Source organism: Phacochoerus africanus, chromosome 3, assembly GCF_016906955.1.
Source record: "Phacochoerus africanus isolate WHEZ1 chromosome 3, ROS_Pafr_v1, whole genome shotgun sequence".
In the NCBI taxonomy this organism is placed as follows: domain Eukaryota; kingdom Metazoa; phylum Chordata; class Mammalia; order Artiodactyla; family Suidae; genus Phacochoerus; species Phacochoerus africanus.
The window spans coordinates 190,941,408-190,963,974 of NC_062546.1; the positions used below are offsets into that span (position 1 = coordinate 190,941,408).

The window sequence follows — 22,567 nt, forward strand, 5'->3', positions numbered from 1 at the left end:
AGAGGCAGCTCTGTCTTGTGGAGGCACTACGCGTGCGGCAGGTGGGAAAAGAATGGAAAAAATTCCTTCTCCTTTTTAAATTAATGTCTCTTCAGGTTGGATAGCACCATGTTCTTCTCACACTTTTCATCTCTGGAAGAATAATTTGTCCCCAATGACCACAGGAAGTTGCTCATCAGAATGAGGTAAAGAGAGATTGGGGACATTGAGAACAGGTTTAACCTGCAGAGTGTGTGATTAGATTAATCAATTCGGTGAACTTTATAGCAAAAGATGCTGTGCTTCCTGATGCCTAAGGAACTACTGAAGATTTCATGAGTCACCTATTTGTTCCTTTTACAATCAGTAGAGGTGATTCCCACAGAATCAGAACAGCCTTCCAGGACCATGGATATGTGCCTTTGGGAGCCTTGGCACTTTTACATCCTGGCTTTCTTATCACTCTTAATGAAAGAAGCCTAAATGATGCTATTCCTCGAAAAACAGTAGCCTCTTTTTTTTTTTTTTCTCAACACCTGGAAATTGCCATTGCTGAGGTTGAGAGGATTATAGTCTGAAATGCACAAAAAAACCCCCACCGCCAGATATCAAATCTTCCTGACTTACTCCTTAATAGGACTTTACTCCCGGCACTTTTGTAGTAAGGCTTTCTCTAACCAAGTGTAAAATGATGTGTGCACACGGAGTTATCTCCATCTCCCCTTCACTAATTTTTCGCTACAAAGCAACTATCACTCTATAATTTAGGTGTCTGTTTTGTTTAATGTCTCTACACCTTGACATTGAAAAGTAAACTCTTTGAAAACAAAACAAAACAAACAAAACAGAACAACCACAACAACAACAAAAAAAAAACCAGTAGCCTCATCTCTTTTCTTATTTCCATCCAAAGCCACCAGTTGCACCTTTTGTGGGAAGAGAGCTTTGATACCAAAGGTTCAGAGACATAGGAAGGACATCCATCCCACCTACCACATATTTGCTGCTAGGGCAGTCTGTGGTCAGGGATTTCATTCTGCCATTAGAGGTGAGTGCAAATCCAGTTCATTTCTCCTACAGAGGGATTGATACAACCATAGCAAATGGCAAGAGTCTCCTCACAGACAAGGCATTCACGGACCCATAGATACTTGTGCTGAAGTGGATGAGTCTATAAATTGTTGTTCTTTGAGGAAGAAAATAAGGGTGCATAGAGAAGACAATAGGCACAAATGGAATGCAGAAAGAAGTCCCAGGAGAAAAAGGGGGGGGAGATAATAGGAAATCTAGTGATACTCAAGAAAATCCATCAAAGTGCCCCAGACTAATTAATTTAAGTCAGTCTGTGGGCTTACCATTCAAACTCAGTCCTGCCTCATCAGCCCCATGCAAGAGCTTGTTAGAACGCACAATCCCCAGACTTTCTGAACAAGAATCTTCATCTTAACAAGATTTCCAGGTGATCTCTGTGCACATTAAAGTATGAGAAGAGCTGGACTCAGGGGAAGAAGTAAGGTCCTGCTGCAGGCAGCAACTGAGATCCACCTGCGGACACTCCTCCTGCTATTACTCTCCTGCAGAAAACAGGATCGGGCCTCTGGGCTAACGTAACACTTTGTTATTTCAAGTCCCCCAGTCCCAGGATATTTTAAATAGACAGAATTCTCATGAAGATGGAGGAGGCCACCAAAAATTGCCTGAGCACTTTGGATAAAAGTGGCTAGGGGAGTTCTCTTTCGTGACTCAGCGGTTAATGAACCCTACTAGCATCCATGAGGACACAGGTTCTTTCCCTGGCTTTGCTCAGTGGGTTAAGGATCCGGCGTTGCCCTGAGCTATGGTGTACGTCTCAGGCATGGATTAGATCCCGAGTTTCTGTGGCTGTGGTATAGGCGGGCAGCTTCAGCCCCGATTCAACCCCCAGCCTGGGAACCTCCATATACCTCCGATGAGGCCCTAAAAAGACAGAAGATGGAAAAAAAAAAAAGTGCCTAGGACTTTACAAGTGTGCCTATAACCTAGATTCTCTTTGTATCACTTTAATTTGATTTGCTTTGTTTTGTTTTGTTTTGTTTTTCCACACCAAGTTTTTGTATTTACTTCATGAAGCAAGATGAAACTATTTCACAGGCTATCCTCTAAATGTCCCATTTCTCTTTTTCCATAGTAATTTACACATAGCTCTATTTTATAGGGTTTTTTTTCCCAAATAATCACTTTCGTAAGGCAGTTGCCCTAACTAGATTATGAGCCCCTCAAAGGCAAAATTATATGTTTTATTTATATTTATCATCCTAACAGTTAGTGCCCTATTATTTAATAAACAAACAATAATGAAAGATTCAAATAGAAAAATAAAGGAGTTTCTGTCCTGGCTCAGTGGTCACAAACCTGACTAGTACCCATGAGGATGCAGGTTCAATCCCTGACCTTGTTCCCAAGGATCCAGCATTGCCCTCAGCTGTGGCGTAGGTTGCATACTTGGCTTGGATCCCACGTTGTTGTGGCTGTGACATCGGCCAGCAGCTACAGGTCCAGTTCAACCCCTCGCCTACAAATTTCCATATGCTGTGGGTGTGGCCCCAAAAAAATAGAAAAATTAAAATGAATGAATGAATGGAAGCACACTGAAGGAGAATGAATGGATGAAACAGAAAGTAAAATTCTCATTTTCCTGGTTTCAGCTCCAATATTCTGCTATTTTTTTTTTCTCTTGTATTTGACCTCGTCACATGACTCAATATTCAGTCCACTACAGAGAAGTCAATCAGACCAAGTGTCGCTGTGTCCTGAGATGCAGTCAGAACATATGAACTACAATCCATAACATGCCATCAGTAAATCACATTACTCTGAAATCTTCAGGTAAGAGTTACCCTCCAACAGGCTTTCACTACAAGAACCCAGTTTTGGAGTTCCCCTCGTGGCGCAGCGGTTAACGAATCCAACTAGGAACCATAAGGTTGTGGGTTCGGTCCTGCCCTTGCTCAGTGGGTTAACGATCCGGCGTTGCCGTGAGCTGTGGTGTAGATTGCAGACGCGGCTCGTATCCTGAGTTGCTGTGGCTCTGGCGTAGGCCGGTGGCTACAGCTCCGATTGGACCCCTAGCCTGGGAATCTCCATATGCCGCGGGAGCGGCCCAAGAAATGGCAAAAAAAAAAAAAAAAAAAAAAAAGGACAAAAAAAAAAGAACCCAGTTTTGTTTCCCACATTCTATTCTTAGTTTACAATATAGACGCAGGGGAAGAAACGAGTTAACAGGAGAAAGGAAAAAGAAGCATCAATTTTTTCTCCTTCCTCAACATTCCCAAGCAAGAAAAAAAAAAACACTTTACTATATGTAAAATCTTAAAAATAATCATCTCCTCCAAGTACTGTTCACACATTCGCAACTAAGAAAATAAGATGGCCTTCTCTGTAACCATTTACCAGCACTACATTATGAATCTAACAGGACTGATAGGACTAATGACAGGGTCACAAAATTCAATTATTATTTCTTTATGATGAGAAAGGATAAAAATCATTATTTTGCCCATAACTAACCCAGTCTTTCCCCCCAGCCCTCATCACTGGATTACCGGAAAAACAAATTAACCTAATATTCAATACAAACCACAGTCTCTTCAGGAAATAACCTTCCATTTGTTAAAACTACTAGGTCTATTAGATCATCTCGTATTTCATCAGCTCTTCTCCTTAAAAATGGTTTATAGGCTGGAGTTCCCGTCGTGGCACAGTGGTTAATGAATCTGACAAGGAACCATGAGGTTGTGCGTTGGATTCCTGGCCTTGCCCAGTGGGTTAAGGATCCGGCGTTGCTGTGAGCTGTGGTGTAGGTCACAGATGTGGCTTGGATCCCTCGTTGCTATGTCTCTGACATAGGCCAGCAGCTACAGCTCCAATTCGACCCCTAGCCTGGGAACCTCCACATGCTGTGGGAAGTTGCCCCAGAAAAGGCAAAAAGACAAAAAAAAAAATGGTTTATAGGCTAAAGTGTCAGGGGAAGACATCCATGTCTGAGAAACCCCAGGAAAGAACTGGAATTCTCTGCAGCAGTGTCATCATCTCCATCTGGTGTCCAAGTGTTTCAGATGTGGAGGTGCAGCTCTCAGATCCCACTTTCAGAAATAACTCCCTGTTCAGTTGTAAGGCATTAGCTGAGAGCCTCCAGCTGTTAGGCCCTTCAGAGTCTGACTCAGCTTCAAGCTAGAGTCCTGCATTGCCTGAGTGGCCTTGATCAATGTCTGAGCAAGGGACTTCCCCTGGAATGTACTTTCTGCCCACTGTTCCCACAGTGGGAGTTTTCCAAAGATATAGCCTTGAAAGAGTGCCGTGTTGTTGAGACCACTGGCACTTAATATGTGACGGATCTCAGTTACAGCTTCCATATAGATTTTTAAGACTCTGGTGAGTGGGTGGGTGGGTGTGAAGATTTACTCATCTTGTGGCTGCTCAAGACAACCCTCCCTTGCTTATTGAAACCTCCACCTGCCAATCTGGAGGGGTTTGCCTCATTCTTTTGTTTCTCCTCACCCTCTGTGTCTGGGGGCCAGGTTCAGATTTCACCTGGGAATCTCTCAAGGGCACAAACCAACATTGCCTTTGATTTTCAGTTACCCTTCACTAAACATTTTGCATCGTACCTCCATCTCAGGGCCTGCTCCCTGAAGAACTCTACTGGCACCCTAGGACAATGTCCTTTGTCCATCTGAAGGCTGCTTACCCTCCTGGTTTCCCAGGCTTATCTAACTTATAGTCTGATCTCTCTAAATTTTGTCAACGATTGGTAGTAGTCCCTAGTCAATTAAGTCTCACCTCAGTTTCTTCTGGACGCGGTCTTTCGTCTGCCATGTCTTTCATCAGCCTCAATCCTGAGAGTCCAACCAGGTAATAGATGTAACCAGTCACATTATATTCAAAAAAAGTCCCCAAAAATGATCTCTCATGGCATCATATATAATTCTTAAGGAAGAGCTCTGATCAGCCCAGCTCGGATCACAAGCCCATCCCTAAACCATCGCTAAGAGGATGGAATACCATGATTGATCAAATCCAGGACTCTGTGTGGCTCTGTGGTTGCAGCTGGGGAGGTACCACAGTTACCAGCCCCAACACATACATATGAAATGGGGAGAGGTGGTCCCTGATGCAAGGTGTGGCAATGCAACCAGAAGAAAGAGTGAGTAAGATGCTGAACATACAGAAACAAATAAAAAATATATAGTCCCTCCCCACATGTTCTTTACTTTTAAAAAACTCAATATTTTGTCATAGAGTTATAAATAAACAGATAATTACAGTTGAATACAGTAGGTGCTGGTGAAGGAGCAATCACTATAAAGAAGGAAAGACTAAACCTGGGAGGATGATGAAGGCAGGGTATACAGAGTAGGAGGACAAAGCAATGGCTGCAAAGGCATTACAAATTCACATCTTAAAGAATGAGCAAAAGCTTTGTAGAAAAACAAGATAGAAGACCATTCGGATGGAGGGAATGGAATATGCCAGGTGGCTGAAGTATAAAACATCATGGTGACACATCCTTCCTCCCCTGAAGTCCCTCTTGGAGCACTTCCACGGAAGTATGCTAAGTTTCAGAATGAACTAGACACAGCCCATCTCTAGCCCTAATGCACCCCTAGTCCCAAGGTGCTTCTAATTTGTGGCAAATAAGAATAAATTATGCATTTAAGAAATCAGGCTGGTCCAGAGTTCCCGTCATAGTTCAGTGGAAATGAATCTGACTAGTATCCATGAGGATGTAGGTTCAATCCCTGGCCTCGCACTGTGGGTTAAGGATCTGGCGTTGTCATGAGCTGTGGTGTAGGTCACAGACCAGCTTGGATCCTGGTTTGCTCTGGCTATGGCGAGGGCTAGCTGAAGCTCCAATTCGAGCCCTAGCCTAGGAACCTCCATATGCTGCAGGTGTGGCCCTAAAAAAAAAAAAATACAGAAATAAAAAAAATGAGGCTAGTCCATTGGCTCACTGATCTTTTTACAGCTATTTTTCTTTAATTTTATAGTCACAGCCACTTTCACAGGAAAGTTTAGGAGTTCAGCTGAGTAAAGGAGAGACAATTCCATGTGAGGAGAGTGTATATTAAGTGATACTAGAAATTATTAAACTTATTAAAACTTTAAATATGTAAAATAAATAACCAATATTTGTGTATATGCACATATAAAATTAGCATATGCAGCGTTTATCACAAGTCTGCTCATTATGTGAAAAATGCCTTTTTAATGTGCATGTCTTATGTGCATGTGAATAATATATGTTCATACATATCACATGTACTATATATCATATAGATGCACATATATTAAGGCACTTTTCACATAATGGACAGACTCAAAAGTGAACAGTTTATATTATATTGAATTCAGTGATCCAGCCGTTCCAATTATAATACAGTCTCTGTGTATCTGTTGAACATACACATTTTTAAAATTAAACATTTGGCTTTGACTGGAAATGAATAGAAATAGAAAAAACTAGAAACTCATTATTTTTTGTTGCATGTAACTTTCCTTTAATAATATCAGTCTTAGTAGGATCGAATCTTAAGCACAGTAATAGAAAGCACCGATCATGGCTTATTCCATCCAGCACTCTGGAAAGGCTGCTAAACCACCAAAGAGGCTCAGGTTAGCACTGCAGCCTTCGTATTTTTATTTTCTTAGAGATGCAGGAAGCCTGAAGGTTAAAGCACAAAATTGCTTCCACTAGTCTCATGAATTTTGAAGCGCCTCCTGCACTGTGCTGATTTCACATTGCAGAATGGTGCCATAACCCGGACTCTCCCGCTACCATAGCAACCTGTTGGTTCAGAGTGAATTGAATTGTGGGATTGTCACTAAGGGGGAGGGGAAAGGGGCTTCTGCCTTATTTTTTCAAGTCAGTTCACTGTGTAATGTTTGTGATGGGAAGACCAGGAAGAAATAATTCTGTTGTTTCTTTTAAAATCTACCTTGCATTTTAAAACTTCTGTGGTAATTAAATACACCTGATAGTCTATAGGGGTTAATTTATCCTTGTATCATCATCAGGATGTAGAGGACAAATAAAATCAATGTAAAGTCTTCATCATCTCCTTGAAAGTTCATTTAAAAAAAAAATAGGATTTGGACAGCATGTAGAAAGGATAATATATGAAACTAGATTTTGATCTCATCAGTTTTCTTCACCCATATTGGGTAACTTTAGCATGAATTGGAATTTCAAGCTTAAAATAAACCTGAAGTGTTAGTTCATACCACCCACAGACTTCTGAATATTCCAATTCCCGTGAAATGGCCCCAGTTAAATTGGAACCCATGACAGATGGAATTAGAACTTGTTGCCTCATCACAAGTCACTTTCTCAAAATAGCTGCAACACGAGAAATAATCCTGTTTGTAAACGGAGCAAAAGTGCTTTTACACTGTGGTCTATTTTTGTGGAAATAAAGTATACGTATCCCTTATACCTCTCTCTCTACATAATGTCTAATTCTAGGTTTTACACATTGCAAATCATTAATAATAGTTGTTGATTCATTGATTGGGAAATTCTATCTTACATATTTAGCAACTACTTTGTTCTGAGCACTGTAAAACCACTTCACACACATTATTGATAAACCCTACAATAGCCTTGTAAGATAAGCATAACCCCCTACCTCAGATCTAGCTAGATTAAGTGCCTGATCAAATAAATTGAAGAGCCAGAATATTACTCAGTTTTGTTTTGTTCTGCTTTATTTATTTTCTCCAAAGCCTCTTCTCCAAGTAAATGTTCTAATCCATCAAGTCACAGGACTTTCTGGAATTGAAGTCTGAATGTTCTTTGAGATATGATACAGGGATTGATATGTCAGCCAATCTTAGAAAGTCTAAGTTATTATGTGATTGTCCAAACTCACCCTGTAGTACATGTGGGAAAACAAATTGTTTAAAATAGCAAATTTATTGAGTGTTTCTAGATCTTAAGATTGTAAAATTACCAGTTAAAAGGGAACACCAGTGTGGGGAGCTAGAGGTGAATTCAAACTGAAATTAAGGTAACTATTAAATTAGATACTCTTTAAAGCATACCATGATACCATTCTGGGGTTTCAGATGTTCTTAAAACACCAAGGCCAAAGAGCCCCTCAAATGATCATGTGGGATGCACAGTAGGCACTTTTTTCTTTTCTATTAAATTGAACTGAGGTTACAGACTCCATACCATACAAGCAGCAAAGAAGAAGATATGCCTGATAACATTGGCTTTTTTATTCAACACGTATATTGAGACGCTCACATGAAAGGGGCAGGGTTGGGCATTGTATAGGATCCTGAGAGAGCATTCAGATCAAGTATTTGAATTCAGAGGGCTTATAATTTAACAGGTGAAACAGGTCAACACGACTAGCCACAGCTATGTAGCAAAAAAGAGAGAAAAAATATTACGACATAGGAAAAGAAAATCTTCTGTGAAAGCTAAGAAAAAAAGCTCTCAGTGCCCTCTTAATGGAGATAGCAGCATGTGTGCTATTTGAAGAACAACAAAAAGGTTGGAAGAGTCCAGCAGGCTGAGGAAATAAAAGCATCAAGATATAAATATGTGCTGGAATAACAGGAAGTACCAATATGGCTCTTAGATCATTATGCCTTAGCCTAGACTTTATAGCCCAGTTTTCACCAAGAACTTCCCCCACCACACGTTGTTCCTCTGTGACATCTAGAAGTCACACAAATGGTAATGATTTAGTAAAAGGTCATCAAGAAAAGAGGAATCTGATAAAATAACAAACCTCAAGGCATAAATGGTACCTTTTTACTTGAAAAAGTCCTGAGAATAGAAAGCAGTGTGGATGTAAGCATATGTAAATGATATGGAAATTAACAATAAATACACATGTGGCTTTGGCTCTCCAGACCAAAAAAAAACTTGCTGATGATTGCTATAATAAACCCTTTAGAAGGTAGACACTGTCTGAACACTTGCAGACAAATTGTCATCTTTGTTCCAAATCAAAAGGCTTAAACTCACCAGGAAAACTCCACTGGCTTTTCAGTCCCTGGTTCTTTTCACCCTTCAGAACTTCCCTGATCAAAGCCCATGGGACTTCCTAGCCTTCCAACTGTCAGGAAGAATAGGCACAGCATAAATATAGTTAGCTGTAGTAGCTCCGTATTTGGACGGCATAACTTATATCAGCATGTAACCAATTTCCATAGCACTCATAATAGCAGTCATTTTTTTCTTCTATGGGGTAAAATAACTATAATTTTCACCTATATTGATAAACATATCAAAATAACTATGATTTTGTAATGCTAGAAAATTACGGCATTTTAGAGGATTGTCTAATCACATATAGGCCCTTCTGATAATGCATAAGTTAAACTGAAAAAATATTTGGGTGTTCCCATTGTGGCACAGCGGAAACAAGCCTGACTAGTATCCATGAGGATGCAGGTTCAATCCTTGGCCTCGCTCAGTTGTGTCAAGGATCTGGCATTGCTGTGGCTGTGGCATAGGCCAGCGGCTGTAGCTCTAATTCGACCCCTAGACTGGGTACTTCCATTTTTGGAGGGTGTGCCCCTAAAAAAAAAAATCAAGAAAAAATATCTGGGCCCCATTGTCACAAGCCAACAGCTCCTACCCATCCCCTTTCCACTAAAGCTAAGTTATGGTGGTAACTGAGTCCCAATGCTGCTGCTGCATTTCCTTTAGGCAAAAGTGAAAGATTTTGTGAAGAAATTGAAGTATGGATCAAGAATTTTTATTTCATTCATTCTCTTCTGTAAAAATTTAATGATTTTATTAACGTCAATATTTTTTATTAATTTTATTCAGTAAAAATTTTAAATGAGTCTAATCAAATCCATTTGTATAATAAAATTGAAATTTCTTTTTTTTTTTTTTTGTCTTTTTGCCATTTCTTGGGCTGCTCCTGCGGCATATGGAGGTTCCCAGGCTAGGGGTCGAATTGGAGCTGTAGCCACTGGCGTACACCAGAGCCACAGCAAGGTGGGATCCGAGCTGCGTCTGCAACCTACACCACAGCTCACAGCAATTTCGGATCCTTAACCCACTGAGCAAGGCCAGGGATCGAACCCACAACCTCATGGTTCCTCGTCAGATTTGTTAACCACTGAGCCACGACAGGAACTCCTAAAATTGACATTTCTTTAGTCTTTCAATAAGTCTTTAGTCTTTCACCTTGTTTCTCTATTTTAAATTTAAAGTCAATTTTAATTCTTCCTATTTTATCTCCTTTTTTCTCCTTTATTTCTTCACTCTTGATTCATTTATTTAGTCAATCACTATTCCCTATGAATTTTCTATGCTCCAGTAACTGATCTAGGGAGCTATAGGCACAATAATAAATAAAATAAATAATAATTACCCTCAAATATATTACATCCTAGTGGGGAAGGAGTAGGCAATTAAGACAACAAAACTGTAAATTAAAAATGTTAGATGTAATAAGTGCTAAGCATAAAAAAGATCAGGCAAGGAACATAGATAGAAAATGTGTAGGGGTTGAAATTTTAGAAAGTGTGGCATCAAGAAATCAATATTTATGCAGAAAACTTGGAGGAAGTAACAAGGGAGAAAACTATGTAGATATTTAGGGAACTATCACTTCTGAAGAAGGAAATAGCAAACAGAAAAGTCTTGAAGTGGGAGTATGCTTGGCATATTCAAGAAACACTGAGAAAACCAGTGCAGGTGGAAAGGAGAGAATAATGGGGAGACTAAGAAATTAGTTCAGAGTCAGATCACATAGCCCATTTAGATCATAGGAATAACTTCAGCTTTCACTCTTTGGTATCATCTGATTCAGATTATTACTGGGTCACACTGGTTACTGTGCTTAGAACACAGTAGAAGCAGAGGAAGCCATAGGAGGATATTGCCAGGTGACAGATGATCACAGTTTGCAGTTTGGTAAATGTGGATGTGATGAGGAGATGGTATGGGGACATATTTTGAGGTTGAGACAAAAGGATTTGATGTCAGTTCATGACTGGGTTACAAGATCAAGAGAGGAGTTGAGGACAAAACCATGGGTTTTGGTCTCAAGAACTGAGATGGAAAAGTCTGTAAGAAGAGCTGAAATTTTCTCAAGGAGTAGGAAACCAAGAGATCTTCTAAGGCCATGACACAGTTGAGATACCTATTGGACCTCCAAGGGGGATGCTATTTAGATATCAATGAGTTCAGGGAAATGGCTGGACATAAATATTTGGAATTTGTTGGCCAATTGTTGGTGATTGGCTCAATGAGAGTCCCCTGAGGAATGAGTGTAGATGGAAAAGACAATTTTTCCAAGGTCTGAGCTCTAGTCTCCAATGTTCTGAGCTCAGAGAGATAAAACTGGGCAGCAAAGGAGACTGAGAAAGAGTAGGCAGTGAAGGAGAGGGACAGCCAGACAAGTGTGATGGTCTAGACTCCAAACAAAGAAGGTACTTAAAGGTTAAAATGTGGTCACATTGTCAAATACGGCTAAATCAGATAAAATAAGGGCTCAGAACTGAACATCAGATTTGGCAGTATGGAGGTCGTTGCTGACCTCAACAAGAGCCATTTCTGTGGAGAAGCAGGGGCAAAAGCCTGACTGAAAATGTTTTTAGAAGGTGCAGGGGAAATTTGGATAAGTACACACAACTCTGCATAGGGAAGAAGAGAGATGGGCAGCAGGTGTAAGGCAAAATGGGATTAGGAGAGGTTTTTGTTTGCTTGTTTTGTTAGTTTTGTGGTTGAGAGAAATAACAATCCACATGTACACTGATGGGAATGATCCTGTAGAGAGAGAGGCATTGAAGCACAAAGAGGAGGAGAATCAGTGAAGCGAGATTTTCGAGTAAACAAGAGCACAGGATTGATTGCGCAAGTTGAGGTGCTAATAAAAACAGAAGCACAGACCAGTTACTCACAAGAACAAGAAAGCAGAGAATGTATTGCCATAGAGGCAGGTGGGTAGGTAAAAGTAGAGACAGGAGTTTGTAGACTTCTCAGGTTGCTTCACTTTTTCTCATTGAAATAGAAAGCAAGATAATCACCAGAGAGTGTGGATTGTGAAAGTAGGATTGGATATTTGTAGAGGAGAAAGTATGATATTATCTTCTAAGGAGAGAGCTCTTAATGGTTAAGAGAATATTAGGATTCTAGGACAGCATTGTGGGCCACTTGAGGTCAGGGAGTGTGGATTTAAAGTGAAATCTCTCAGTGTGGTTATGTGTCCTCTCCTGTTACATTCCGTTGTAAGAGAGAAGGTAAGAGTGGGTGCAGGAGTGGGCTTGACTAGAATTCTTGTTTAGCAAAGAAATTACGATGAAGCATGAGAGGCTGACAGAAGTTAAGAATGATTGTAACGATGAGCCATGAAATTTAAGCTTGACAACGTGGGCAGTGAAGAATAAAGGGGATAAGGGAGAGGGGAAAGATGGTAGGACCCATAGATTGCATTTTTGTTATGTGTAAGCGATTATTGGAATTAAGGCACTAGAGAGAGTACAGCAGAAATGTAGAAGGTGGTTGTTGGAGTGAAATGTTTGGAATTCAGATTTAGGATAGCTTCCAATTACTAGGAAAAGATTAATGGCATAACCATGCAAGTGAATAGCTGATGGAAGATGGAGCCTGGAAAATATTGGAAAGATCATCTTTACGAACATTGAAATCAACAAGTATTAACACAGGAGCAGTGCTAGAAAAAGCGACAGTGAGCAGGAGCTACTATGTTTAATGAGTGAGGGTAGGTGACCTGAAATATTGGGGGATAACAGGTAGGTAATAAGTGATGGCGTGAGAGTCAAAGTTGAGTGTTTTTATAGAGGTTAAAAGATATGCTATAAGCAGCAAAGAGGGGCAAGGAAGAGAGTTTCCTCTGAAGAAACAACCTCAGAGGAGAGGTAGGCTTTCCTCGGAGAAAGAAGGTAGAAAGAATATTTATAGAAGATGTTGAGGGTGCAAGGGATTTTGCTGATAACTAACCCTGAGTATTAGAGAACACAACTGGGAATTCCCGTTGTGGTCAGAGGTTAAGAACTCAACTTAGTCTCCATGAGGATGCAGGTTCAATCCCAGGTCTGGCTCAGTAGGTTAAAGATCAGGTGTTGCCACAGACTGTGGCATAGGTCACAAATGCAGCTCTGATCTAGTGTTGCTGTGGCTGTGGCTGTCACATAGGCCTGCAGCTGCAGCTCTTATTCAACCTCTAGCCCAGGAACTTCCATATGATGCAGGTGCTGTCATTAAAAAAAAAAGAAGAAAGAAAAAGGACATAATGAAAAAGCTATAGGATTTGGGAGGGAGTAGCAACTGGTTTCCAAAAGGTCATACACAAAGTTGGGGGCGGTGGTGAGTGTGGGAAATGAGGGATGACTTGGAAGTCTTATTAAAAAGGGCACCATCGGCTTAGTCCTTATTGTCCCCGAAACGGGTAGGGAAAGCCTGTGAGGGTAGAGGGGAGGGAAGGAGTAATAGGTGGTGGTCTTGCCCAAAGCATACAGAGTGCCAGACAATCTGACCCTTGGTAGAGGCATGGACTCTTACAAAGAGGCGCAGTCTGAGCACAGAGGTAGGTTCTTTCTCCTTCCAGAGGTGGCCTGCAGGGGGCGCCTGCAAGGAGGGCTCGATCCACTCCGACTTCTGCTCAAGGAAGCTTCTGGGCAGGGAAAAGGATAATGTTGCCTTAATCCTAACTAGTTTGTCATCCACATCCTTCAATTGTACGCAGAGCTTAATTTCTTCTGCTAGTGAGCAACGTACTAAAACACTTATGCAAAAATATCTTTGAATCAGAAATAAATAAATCTGATGACTCAATTGCTGGGGATACGGTGATACTGCAAAAAGGCAAAGATGCTTGCTGACTGCTGCCTGAGAGAAGTCGGGCAGAGAATATATACTTCAAATTAAAATAGCTCCCCAACTGCCAATCTCGATGCCGGAAAATGCCACTGTTAGACAATCAGGGAAATTCAAGTGTAACTGAGACTTTGAGAACAAGCAGCAGTGTAGCAGAATGAGTGCAAGGGTTGGCATCCCGCTGGTCTGTGTGTAAATCCCAGCCTGGGGACTCATCAGCTGTGTCGTGTCAGTTAACTTGCTTTCATTTTCTAACTTCCCACTATAATGTTCACGCATCACAATGAGGGCAAGTTTCTTTTGGGTGGAGATATGTATCAAGCCTCATTTCTGCTTAGGATTAGCATGGAAATAGTCACGTGGTTGATTTGGAATATTGGGAGTAACTGCTGCATGAAACAGAAAATTTAAGAGAATATATAATGGGCAGACGTGTATGTGGACATCTGCAAAGCATGGCATATAAATAGGTACATAGATTTATATTTAAAGCTGCGCTGATATCCTGAATCTCCCCATGAGCTTCAGTTCATAGTACCGCCCCAGGAGGTATTTTAGTAAAAGCCACTTATTAGAAACACTGTGGAAATAATTTACCTCTAAGATCTCTTCCACTTGTAAACTCTAGAATTCCATGAAATTATGTGATAAATGGACAGAAAAGAGTCTGGGCAAAATTATATTGTAGGGAAAATCCATATTTGATGTTTTCCCCAAGGTATGTAGGGACCTCTTTTTGCCTTTTGACCATCACCTCTTCTCCCCACCTCTCCCTCTCCCTCTCTCCTCCTTCTCCCTCTCCCCCCCCCACCCAACACACACACACACACACAGGTGCCCTCCCTTGGAAATGATCCATACTTAGATGACATAAGTCTCTCATCACCCTATCGTCAATGTCCCATCCCTCAGTCAAAGGGCACCCCTCAGAGAGGCAGTGCAGTGAAGTGCTTAGGAACACGACTTTATTAAGTCATAACACTGGGTGACTTGTGGGAAGTTATTTAAACTTTCTGAGTTTTAACTTTTTCTGATGTAAAAGGGGAATAATAAGAGACCTTGACAGTGGTATAGGACAGACCAAATGAGATAAAGTATTGAGTCGAGTGCCTGGCGCTCAATAAACATTCAATAAATAGTAACTATGATTCATGTCCTTGGTTTTTCACGACCACTGTTGTTTTGCTGCTCTGTATATTTTCTGGCTGCCATTGTTGTTGATTCCCTGTTAATGTGTCAGGACACTGATATCGTCCACCACTGAAATGATGCACACACTAACAATTAGGCACTGCCCAGCCCACTCAGGACTATCTCTAGCACATGGACAAGAGAGCAGCTTGTGTATTCCCACTGTGCCTGACCCAGTCACTAACCTAGCAGTCAGTTTGGGGGTCCTTTGGCCCCTCCCAAACCATACAAAAGAGTAGCAGCCTTGTTTTTCTGGAGACCAGGGTGACTTGAGAATAAATAGTTTGCTTCCAAGCCTACAGTCATTTCTGACAGCCGCATACACATCTCTTCTTTTTCAGTGCTGGGTATGGGAGACAAATGTCTTTATTTATAAAAATAAAGGGTCAAATGTGTAAATAGGATACCAAACTCTTATTCCTTAATTACAAATAAGAGAAAGGTGATAGGTAACCATTAAGTAGTGGGCTGTTAGAGGATATTGCATTCTGCAAACATACAGTATGATCATATGTTTAAAATTCATTATTTCTTACCTGGATTGACTGTAATAGGTAATAATTTTCTCTTTTAGCTCCATACTGCTTACTCCAATAGTCCTTGTCTCTGGTTTTCCAGAATGAATAACCCGCCATTGTCCAGAAACAATATTTATTAACCAACAATAAAACACACAATAGAAAAGGCCTTATAAGTAAAACTATATATTTATAATGCTTTATTTTTTGCTCCAGTACTCCACAAAACACTACAGACAGTAACAAAATAATTCAATAAATATTAAAAACTTTCAAGAGAATTATAGGACACTCTTTACCATATGTGAGCATCAACAATGCCACAGCCATTAGATACGCTATTAAACACTATCATCAATATCTTTCTTGAATAAGGGATATGATTAGTATTTTTATTCAGAAGTCATAACATTTACACATATCCATACACAAGAGAACAGCTCAGAGTAAGTGAAGCAGAAGCTCCAGGGAAATGGAATCATCTGCCTGTACATCATTTAAGGGTATTACAGTGTTAACAAGATAGAAGTCAACACACTAAAGAGAAATGTTGGGGTTTGCTTGGGGTGGGCGGATGGAAAGTAGGGCAATTAATGAAAGCTGCTTACATATTTTCCATCGCTCTCTTAGCAATATGCTCCCTTCCCTTTTCTGCCTTTTCTTGGTTGAGGTATTCCAGCACTTTCATTAACAGATCTTCATCCAAGTACTGTCTGTTTGGGGCATCATCACTCTTCGGGGTCGCCACAGGGAGCCTTTTGCTTACCAAGGCCAGTTTGTCAGTCTCCTGAGAGCTGTGTTGATTCAGACGCTCTTTGATGGCCTGCTCGATTTGGTTCTCTTCCTGTAGGTCATCTTCAGATGAGCCTTGACTGGGAACTCGCTTCACCTGGTTTGAATTCATGATCTCAGGGTACTTAACTAGCATCCTGGCCAAGTACTCTCCTAATTCTTGATCCTTATCATTCAGGTTGTCATAGGCCATTTGCCGGTTTTCAACATCTGGCATCCAAACAGCTTTGGGAAGTTGATTTGCTTTAGCTCTTCCTGGACCATAGGGGAGTCTCGGCAGAATCTTCTCTCGGTTATAGTGATTGGGAAAATATGGAGGCTTTTGGTTTGCTGCATTCTCCATCCCTAAAAGACTTAAAATGTCCTCAACACTGAGTCCATCTGGTAGGGCCTCTGACACAGCACGGCCAGGTGTTTTGGAATAGCCATTCTTGGAGAGCATCTTGTTTTGGAACAGATCTGGATGGTCTAAGTCAACCTCTGAGATGTCATCTAGGTCAACAGGAATTTCAAGCTCCTGCTCTGGTTCCACTGATGCATTTGGCTTCTCTCCAGTTTTGAGCATGTCAATTAAGTCTTCGGGGGGTATCTGTAAATTCCTTGAGAGTTCAATCAGCTGATAAATAGATTGAGAATCAAGTGGTTTCTCAAAAAGCCTGTTTGCTCTTTCCCCATTCTGCCCATTCTGCGACTTCCCACTTCCCATAGCATTCGCCAATCTTTTCAGATAGGCAATTACTTTGGAGACATCCTCTGAAAGTTGGTCTTTACCCTCTTTTCGGAGATCTTCATCCTGGAGACCCAGCTGCCCTGAACGCTTCATTTCATCATTGATTTGTTCACTTTTTTCTATATTCTCCTTGCTGTCTCTTACCTCTTCCTGGGTTTGACTCTCTATTTTTTCCTCTACTGGGTTCCAATCTTCTCCCCCAACCACATCTTCATAGGCAATGTTATTGGCCTTGTAGATATCATCTTCATCATCTGTGTAAAGTTTTTGCTCCTCATCAACCCTCTCACGCTTCTGGTTGTTGGGTCCTGTCAGTTTCCCCAGCTCTTGGAAGACAGATTCCAATGTAGCAAGACTTTGAGGAGTATACTGTTCCTCCACGATTTCATTTGTGCGTTTAAAGGGGTTGTCTCTGGAATTCTCTTCATACATAGGAGGGAAACGCATGTGCTTGAGCTTCCTTTCTGGCCACTGCTGAGTCTCATAATCATCAGGCATGTCCATTGGAAAGTTCTTTTCTGAATTCAAAGTATAGGGCTTGTTTTCTTTCAGTGAAGACTGGGGCTCATTTTCAGCCTGTCTCAAAGCTTCAAGTATTATCTTCATCCACTCATCTTCACTCAGGGAATCTCTTGAACTTTCTTGCAAGTCATTGTTTTCTTTTTGCTGAAGGGGAACAGAGACACCTTGGTAGGGATTGTAATCTGGACTGCTTTCTTCTTTGTGAGCTTGTTGCCGAAGCTTTTCTATATACTCCAAAGCCCTGATCATTTCAGGACTGGCAAACCTTTGGACATTTTCTAATCTGAGATCTGGTTCCTTCTGAAGCAGCTGGTTTCTCTGAAATGAAGCTGCTTCAGCCGTAGCAAGGAGGAAAATTAAAAGGATGAGAGACAGGGATGCTCCAAGCCAGTGAGTCTTAGCTTCTGCCATGTTTGAAATATTTCCTTAAAGCATAGAAAACATGAGTTAACATGAATGAAACAGACTAGGAGAGACCCTTTAGCAAAAGAAGTAATTGGCCATTGAGGGAGAAAAATATAGCAAAGATTATTCCACATTAATTTAGGGTGACTCTTTTCAAAATCTGTAAATATTTCCTACACAATCCTCACAAGCTAACCACAGGAATATTTAGCAAAACTCTTATCTAGTTGTATCGAATTTATATGGAATTCTCCTTGGTTAAAATAGTAACAAAAACACTGATATGAGGTTTCTCAAATTTTGTTTTTTTAATTTACAAAAGATGTAGTTTGTTTTCTAGTATGTAGTGTTTCTGTTTACTAAAGACTTTCCTTATTAGCTATCTTGTATAGCATCCCTATTGAAATCACTGGCAAAAAAAAAAAAATAGCTGGCTTAATTTAAAAATGCATGTACACACATACAGCCACAGACACATACACACAGTTATCTTCTTATCAAAAAACATGTGACTTAGTTCCTGAATTATCCATCTAATTTTGTTGTAGAAACACAGCATCAGTGACATGATTGTATATGATGAAGTGACATACATGCTAATGTTAATCCCACTGAATTATCTTATGGATAAGGCCCATTCTCATACATTTTCAAAAATAACTTGGTCTTACTCTGACACAAAATTCCACTATTAATTTTGGAAGGTTTATACATTAATGACCTCCAGAATAGATCTTCTTAGGTCCCAGCTAGTAGGCAAAGCCAATGAAGTTTTTATTTTTTTTAATGTTTTTCAAAGCAGTACTTATTTACCCATTGAATTCCAAAATATTTAATTTAGAAGTCTGGCATTTTATCATCACACACTTTGACTGACATGTAATGACACAGTTAAAATACACAAGAACAATAACCAGAGTTACAAAAAATAAATCTATGCTATGCAGTGAAGTTTATTTCAATAGAAACATATTAAAATATAAGCTGTTTTAAGATAGCAGTGCTCCATATTTCTTCTAATAATTTAATTGCGACTCATAAAATGTAATCATGGCTTTATTTTTCATCAGCCTTCAAGAGTGTGTAGTAAATAATAACAGATGCTACAGAGAGAACATAAGTTTCTTAACTAGTCTATTTCTGAACTTGTGAGTGCTCAGATTCAGCTTGATTTATGTCTGTGTCTATTTTGGTGTGGACCTATGAAATCTTAAATGACTCATACTGTTAGAAAATTTTTAAATAACTACTGTGTAACTCCCAATTTAGATAAATACAGATGATGTGTTGAATTCTTCCTACTTAAAATTTTTCATTCATTTTTTTTCTCCAAAGCCTGCTAGAATCACATGTGAATTAGCAAAAGAAGTAGTTTTAACATGATTTACATTTGGCATTGCCAACATTAAAAACCTATTTTAGTTCTTGCAATTTTGTTACAAATAAAATAAATGTAAAAGAATTTTGTAATTTTTTTCTTGCTATTTAATCTGAATCATGGTTTTGTGATATATAGGCTAAGTTATGTGGGTACAATTATCTGTTAGCTTAGACATCAATTGTAGAAAATATTGTTTACTAGATCATATTGGTATTTAAGTAATGTTTTGAGTTTTTAGAACCTAAGAATGATTGTACTTATAGAAATTTTTTAGCACATTCAATCACATTTATTTATTAGAATATTATTAAAATTAATTATTAAGATACACATATTTCTTTAAAAGATCCCTGTTAACTTTACTAGATAATTTACTGAAAGGAAAATATTTAAAGGCTTGTCAAAGAAAATTTCTAAACTATTTACTATGAATCTATGTTTTCTAGAGGAAACTGTATTCATAAATTCTTAGATTTAAATAAAAGTACATTATGTATTCTTTATATTATTTTAGGATTAACTTAGATTTAGCAATCAGTTTTCAACAGTGGTATTTGAACTAGTAATTTTAGGAACCTTAGTGAACTTATTTTCTTTGAAACCATTTCCTGAGGTGTTCTTAGCATATGGGTTATGTGCTGGTCTATAAAATTCATAAAAAGATGGGCTTTGCTATGGAGTTGGGGCAGAATACTTAATGCAGTTATTTAAACCACAGCCTAGCAAGAGCTATCATTTGGTCATTTATTCAGGTTCAGTTTGGATGACATAGTTATTGCCTTTGAGTAAGACTCAAGGGATTTCTTTTCCAGGGAGCAACTCTTCTAAGTAGTGAAGGTGGTTTCAACAGCTCTAATATCCTTTATAGGGTTTTAACTAAAATCTCGTAAGTTAAAATATCTTTTCTATTGAAATTAGACTACAGCATTGACAAATGCAGCTAGATATATCAAACTTGAAAAATTCAACTAGTGAGAAAACAGAAAAAAGAAACACTCATCCATTCAAAATAATTAGGAAAAAATTGTACAACCTCTTTAAATCAAAGCATAATAATAATAATAATTTTTTCCTCATGTATTGCAAATTATGATCCTCTGTAATTCATGATCATATGCAATCATAACCCAAAATAGTATTTCACCCTGAATAGATGAAGAAGCTCATTCTAATACTAATTTCCTATGAATAAAATTAGGAAATAAAAACATAAGCCCTTTCAGAGTATACCAACTGAGAATATAATTTTATATCATTAGTTAAATTTAAGCTCTAGCAAGGTAAATGTCAAAGAAAAAAACTAATTCCAAAATTGGTTGCCTCTATAGCTGGCATGCTTAACAGCTTTTGAGTCATTACAAAACCTGCTGTTTGGAATATTAAGCATACAAATTATATCCCTGGCCTTGTATCTGGTTCTTAGGGAAAGAAACAATAAATTAAGGAAAGAAACATAATATTAGTCTCGGTTAACTTTACATTAATAATGTAAACAAAAATCCTTAACTTTTTCATGCTTCTTATATATGATTATTTAAATAACATTATAGCTAGTCAACACCCAGCAGCAAATCACATAAATCATAGACTCAATATATATATATATTTGTATATACACCTGTATAGTGTCCTTACATTGGCCGATGAGCAGCAGGTTGCTGTCCAGTAATTCTATAGATATAAGCTTGCCTAATGGTCTTTTTCTTCTTAGCTAGGCATCAAGGAGAGAACACGCAATTTAGAACTTTCCAGTAAATCAAAGGGAAAAGCAGTCTTACCTCTTTCTTATATGGCAGAGAAGGTCCACAGCATGTTCCCCTCGGTCCGCGGCGTGAGCTGCTCGGACCGTTTCAGCACCCGGACAGCTCCTCGGCTTATAGGGAGCCGCCGCGCCTGACTCCGCACTGCCACACTGACGTCACCGGGCTCAGCCACAAACCGGAGCACAGGCGAGCTTTTTCAAAGAACCCCAGAGAAAATAATCACTTTGTATTTAAAAAAAAAAAAAAAGTTGCATGCTTACGCCACCTGTCTTTTTGTGGCAAAAATTGCAGTTTCCTTTTTTTCTTTTATCAAAATCTTTGAGGCTTGAAATAAAATGTTCTGCACAATTTCCCTTAGAAAGAAAGAAATCTGTCAGATAGACATGGCTAATTACAATATAATCTCATCTACGTTCTAATATCTTGTGATAGCGTTTCCTGCTGTTATTGCTGTTGTCGTCGTCGATGTTACAAGAAAGTTTTACAGACAAGGACAATTTTTTTCCTTCATTGGCCACAAAGAAATTACATTACCACTCCTCAGTATGCCCCAAGAGGAACAGAATAAATATTATGAATATGAAGAGTCATATTTCATATCATGACCACAGCTACATTGTTTTAAATTCATAATTATTTGATTTAAAAATTTTTTTTTCTTTTTTATGTGAGTCAACTTTAAGGCTCTAATGAGTTGGAAATTTGCTTTGGAGCTTCAATATAATTTTGAAGTGGGTATTTCTAAGATCTCAGGTCTAGTAATTAATAATTTTATGTGAACCTGTAGGCATCTTTTACAACATCTGATCTGAAAAGGGGAATCTCAGAAGTTGAGTGTTGATGAAAATACTTCCACTAAGAAAAAAAAAAAGATTCACTATTGAGAAAAATGTAGCACATATGTAACTTTAATTCATTTGTAATTGAAGGGAAGTTACACTATAAATACTCCCCTTCTCCGGTTGAATCAGATGAGTTGAATACCTTCAATAAATGTGATCAATCCCAGGAATAATACAGTAATTAATTTCCAACCTCTCAGAGTTGTAGTTCAGAATCATTGCAGTGCATTACCAGGTAACCTAGTTATATATTTTAATAATTTATTATTTACATATATAATAATTTATATGTATGCCTTAAACTTCATTTTATTAAAAATATGACTTCCTAAAAACTGTATATTTTGAAATATACTTTAAGTATGAAAAAGAATCTTGCTGTATGAGACCATTTGTCTCCTTTAAATGAATAATCAGCCACTGATTTATCTGTCAGTAAATTGTAATGCCTACTAAATGCCAGATACAAAGATGAATTATATATATATATAATTTTATATACATATATATATATATATATATATATATATATATATATGTATGGGGACCTCCTGGGAAAAGAGGCCTTAGCTGAGATTTCTCATTATCAGGT

The 22,567-nt window shown here is 38.9% G+C and overlaps 1 protein-coding gene across 1 annotated transcript; it reads right to left on the minus strand.

Moving 5' to 3' along the window:
• Positions 1 to 15,656: 15,656 nt before the first annotated feature.
• SCG2 (secretogranin II) lies at positions 15,657 to 21,264 on the minus strand. The gene is made up of 2 exons (XM_047770494.1): positions 21,149 to 21,264; positions 15,657 to 18,009 (listed from the first exon to the last, which is right to left on the minus strand). Exon 2 carries the CDS (start codon positions 17,993 to 17,995, stop codon positions 16,145 to 16,147), a length of 1,851 nt encoding a protein of 616 aa, XP_047626450.1. The 5' UTR covers positions 17,996 to 18,009; positions 21,149 to 21,264; the 3' UTR covers positions 15,657 to 16,144.
• Positions 21,265 to 22,567: the final 1,303 nt, after the last annotated feature.